At 29.2% G+C, this 5,240-nt stretch overlaps 1 protein-coding gene across 1 annotated transcript in view; it reads right to left on the bottom strand.

Moving 5' to 3' along the window:
• Positions 1 to 1,753: 1,753 nt before the first annotated feature.
• LOC112504833 (germacrene A synthase long form-like) overlaps positions 1,754 to 5,240 on the bottom strand; it is a 5,464-nt gene continuing 1,977 nt past the window's right edge. Inside the window, exons 3-7 of the mRNA XM_025108819.1 lie at positions 4,111 to 4,486; positions 3,402 to 3,620; positions 3,140 to 3,278; positions 2,513 to 2,761; positions 1,754 to 2,047 (exon numbers count right to left, since the gene is read on the bottom strand). Of these exons, the coding sequence (XP_024964587.1) occupies positions 1,754 to 2,047; positions 2,513 to 2,761; positions 3,140 to 3,278; positions 3,402 to 3,620; positions 4,111 to 4,486 (1,277 nt within the window). The remainder of the gene's footprint in view (positions 2,048 to 2,512; positions 2,762 to 3,139; positions 3,279 to 3,401; positions 3,621 to 4,110; positions 4,487 to 5,240) is intronic.

The raw sequence follows: 5,240 nt of genomic DNA, 5'->3' as shown, positions 1-5,240 counted from the left end.
AAAAAAGGTTTAATACTTAATCAAGAAAGAGCGAAATTGGTAAACTATTTTTAACTTCCTAATTTGTATTAGTTTGTAAAATAAAGAACAAGATCGTAGATATTCTAACATTAATGAAACAAAATCATAGTTTTAAAAATCTCTATATACGATTTTATCATTAGAAAGGTTTTAACCAAAAATGTTAGGATAATCTGGGATACGTTGAAGGAATTTTTTTCTTTATTTATGACTAAATATTAGAAATTAAATAACCTCCACATTAAAAATAGAGCCAACTGAGGAGCAATAAAACAAGGGATATCCTAATAAATAATGAAACATAAAAATATACTTTAATCAACAATAAAGAATGAAACATTYTGAAAACTAAATGAAATATTTTAGAAACTGAATAATTTTATTTCATCAGTGAAACTGGTGTCATGACTAAAACGTTTCGAAAACTAAATAAAATGAATTCATTCGTGAAACTGAGTTCATGTTCAATATTMAAAAAACAATTACCCTCATATTCATCTTCATTTGATTAAGMATTATTGGATTTGACAAACATTTCATTAGTGAAATTGGTTTTATGAATGAATTTTTTTTTGCAAAACAAATAATATGATTTCATTAGTGAAATTGGTTTCATCAATAAAAACATTTTGGAAACCGTATCTMATTTTTTCATTAGTGAAATTGGTCTCATTGTCCGTCTGCATAATGAAATTTGAGCCAGATATGGTTCAGTCAATAGAACATTTTCCAAAAATCTAAATAACATGTTTTCGTTAATGAGATTTGTTTCATCATTGAAATTGGTTTCGTGGACTCCACAATTCCAAAAACTAAATGACATTGTTTCAGCAGTGAAATTTGTTGAAATGTTACATAAGCAAAATGGAATCGGTTTCAGGGTTTCTAACTAAGATGAACTCAGTTTTACATATGAAACTAAATATTGTTCAGTCAATGAAACACTTCAAGAACTGAATAATAATATTTGATTCATTTTTAAATTATTTTCATGTTTCCTAACCAAAATGGAATCGGTTTCATGCTTTATAGCCAACATGAAATTGGTTTTATTAATGAAACTAAATATGGTTCAGTTAATGAAAAATTTCATGACTTGAAAACTATTATATCATTAATGAAAGTAGTTTCATGGTTCCTAACCAAAATGAAATTAGTTTCATTTTTGAAACATTTTGAAAACTGTATAACATGGTTTCATTAATGAAATTTGTTTTACGAATGAAAACAAAATAATATACTCAAAATCTGGAAAATATCACAACTATATTATTAATAAATTAGTAACTACTTGTGAATTGAAAAAAAAAATACCGATTCATTTGTTATTATCACAATGAAATAAATTATTTCATAAGAAATAAACTATTACAAATATACTTTGTAATTGATGCAGTATTTTTAATTTAATAAAAGAATATAAAATATTAATGGTAATAATTATATATTAAAATCAATTGATTTACAGTTTCTTTAAAAACAGTTACTCTATTTAATCTTTCATATTTAAAAACAATTAAAACATTACCAAGATTATCTATTACAAAGTAAAATGATATTCATACCCTTATTCATTAAAAATAAAGAGAAAACATGAAATTAGTTTATTGGTTGATGGTGGTTTCTTTTGTTTGCATGTGATAGGAGGTTTGCAAAGTAACCCCTAATATAATTTGGTCCAAGACTCTGTTCCACATCTYACATTTTGAACACCTCCCTGCTCACTAGCTATCTAGTTTGTGAGAGGAGTAATGAACAATAGAGTAATATAGTCTTTGAGGGTTTTGCCCGGAAAGGTGAAACAATCGCCGAACTTGTATACCACATCTATCRTTCGTGCAAGATTGAGAATAGGAGTAWGTAGAGCCCTTGAGACCGCCAYAGGTTTCAGGCACCCCTYGTTTATATCTTTCCATGCATTTTCGATAATCTTCTTGATCTCTTTMATGGCCACTTCTTCAGATACATCGTATTCCTTTATATAAGCATCGACGCYTGTAACTGATTGTCCTCGTTTCCTCTCGAACTRCATTTAGGTTTTAATTAATTACAACACATTAAWTCAATAATCATGATGATATATACTTGAATTTAACTGCAATTATGTGTTCTATATAAATGTGTTACAATAAGTTTATAGGATGCTAGCTTTTGGTCGTATTAAAAAGTCTTTAGGAAACTTTTGAAATAAAATGTTTTATTAATTTTTTTACATGAGGATATTTGAAAAAGTCTTAAATAAAATATGTGTTAATAAGACACTTTTTAGAAGTAATCTACTATATAAAAAAAGTTAATAAGACATTTAATTTTAAAGTGTGCTAAAAACTTTAGAAGACTTACAAATTTACTGTAACACTTTATATGGGATGCACGATTGTTTGGTTTTATAAACATAAGTTTTGTAAGATGGTATATGTTAGGATAGTAATTAGACATATTTTTTGCATTCTATAAGCTCAATTATATTATAATGAGGGGTAAGTCGTACCTGGAAGGTCATCACATCGTCTTGTAGTCTTGAAATTAACCCGGAAGCTTTTAGAATTTTCGGATGTGTTTCATACCAAGCAAGAGCGTTTTCATTCGCAATTGCACCCATACCCACCAATGCTGATTTTGAAATCACGTTGTAGGCCGAAGTAATTAACCCGTTCTTCATATACTCAGGAAATGTAGGCACGTAACCTTTGTGTAACCACTCAGCTTCTTCAAGGTACCCCCTCGCTATTTCTTGAAACTAMTTGATAATACATTAAAAAWTTTRAAMTTCATTAGTAGATCTCATKTATACAAAAGTTACCAATAGCCAAATTAAATAAGAGCATCTCCAATGGAAGGTTGTTAAACATGGTTGACCGATTCATAAATTTTTATACAAWTGGGGGAAAAGACGGTACAGGTCGACATGAAAGGGGAGATTGAGGCTTATAAACATACACGGGTTCTTCATCAAAATAGTTAGTAATCATAATAATAAATAAAATTTAGGAAAGGGTCCGTTCATGATTGAGAGTAGAAGTTTAGTTAAATGTATAGGAAAAAGAAATCTGATGTGACAAGTTCATGATCGGAGATACTTTAACACAACTATATAGGTGGCTAGATGAAATCATACTGCTTGTTTTGAAGCATGGACATTGTATGCTCTTCCTTCGTTTGTGTATTCTTTCTCAAGTTTATCGTACTCGTTCAAAAGAATTCTGTAGAACGGTTTGATATACTTAGGAAGTTGATCGATCGCCCCAATTTCCCACCTAAAGTTCGATAAAAAATAGCTAGTTTGATATGAATTCATGATTTTTAATTAATATATATATATACACACACACTAAAGCTTGAGATTGTAATGCATATATATTGAAAGAGAGAACATATACGTATTTATTGCATCTGTGATAATCCGGATCTCGTCAATCGTAGCGTATGCATCATACGTGTCATCTAAAACCACGAGGAACAAGGTGATTTTGGTCACTATGATTCGTGCCTGAGAGTAACAAGGCTCCAGATATAACCCCAAAATCCATAGGTATATCTCCGGTACTCGATCTCTTATGTAAGGGAACAAGCTTTGAAATTTCATATCTTTCCACCACCTGGTCACACAAATTATACATGTTTTTCTTTGAACACGATGTAGTTGTGTATATATATATATAGAGAGAGAGAGGAAAGTTTAAATTAGAAAAGAAAAAAAATGCTAACTACATAAGAATAAATTATTCATATGTGAATTTACTGGTTATTCACAAATGAAGTTGCATATGTGAATGCATTTTTTTATAAGTATATAATATTTATATAAGGCAAATAGAACAAAAAAACTCACACCCCCTCCTCACCTTTGATGAGGTTTGAATATCTGACCTCCTAGGAGGCCAAAGACTTGCATACTGCTAGGCCAAAAGACCTTTTTTTTACCAACGATTCATGGACGAACCATTTATTCTTATATTCTCAACATTTTATCCTTCTTATTTAATCTTTTTATATATAATAAATACATAGAGAATGCCATGATCCTAAGAAGGATATATGGCAAGTTCTCAATCCYATTTCTAGTAAATTTGCAAAATTACAACTTACTGAGAGACGATACGTAGTTCTTCCTTYTGCAGTAGTTGCAAATAGTTGAAATTGACTTTAGCAAGTTYTATTATCGATTCRTCACTCRAAGATTCTTCTTTGTATGTGCTAAAATAAAGCCTCGCTTCTACCATTGGCATCCCATTRTGGAAGGGTCTCTTAAGGACTTGATTCACTTGTCGTGCTAGATTTCCCTTCAACGTGCACGYTATTTYCTTTAATCGAGTCTSAGTGAATTCCAAAGCTTCATCTAAGATATCTTCTCCTTGTAGCCTCAAGTATGYCGATTCATATAATCCCAACATACCCTTCACATCGCTCATAACATACTCCTTGAATGTACCGGTACTATTGTCTTTGAATTTGCTAAACACATMTGCATAATCATGCAAACACATAAGTCAAGTTTATTAGGATTAGCTTTACAATTTTTCGAAACAGTACAACGAAATCGGGTTTATTATAAGATGTCTAAAATATCTAAGTGTCCTAATAGAATACTTTATAGTAATTACGTTTCTAGGTCCAAATGCTTGTGCTCCTATGTAAAAGCGTTGTAAYAAGTTTGTTGCATGTCGATGAGTGTTTTAACATATTTTTAGACACTTTTAAAATAAAATATTGTATTAACTGTAACATTTTTTGAGAAATGCCCTACTAATATGTCTTTTTATATTAACACATCATTTTATAGGACACTAGTTTTTATAATATATTTTTGGGAAAATTCTAAAAAAACCCAATGAACTCTAGTGTTTGGAATGATTAAGTCCCTGGAAATTTTTTTGAAACAAATATGTTCTTGGACATTTCAAAACATGTTAAATAACTCACTAGACTTTCTAAAACCTGTTAGATACATTTTTATAACCTATACAACTAGTTAATGTGGTAAAATAATGAAAAAAAAAACTAATGAACTTTCATATTTTGAACGATTAAATCCCTAAACAATTTTTTGAACCAACATAGTACTTAGATCTATAAAAATAAACAAATATACCAAAAAATTACTTACATTTACGAAAACATTACTTACATTTAAAAAAAAGAGTATTGATAAAATTTCTTTTAATTAAAAATAAAATATATTCTTTCAGTGATTTTTCAAACTAAAAAAAATATTTAAA

The sequence above is a fragment of the Cynara cardunculus genome (assembly GCF_001531365.2).
Source record: "Cynara cardunculus var. scolymus isolate 2C chromosome LG 1, CcrdV1, whole genome shotgun sequence".
NCBI lineage: Eukaryota > Viridiplantae > Streptophyta > Magnoliopsida > Asterales > Asteraceae > Cynara > Cynara cardunculus.
Note: the sequence above shows the minus strand (reverse complement) of the source record. Positions and strands in the feature narration are given on the sequence as shown.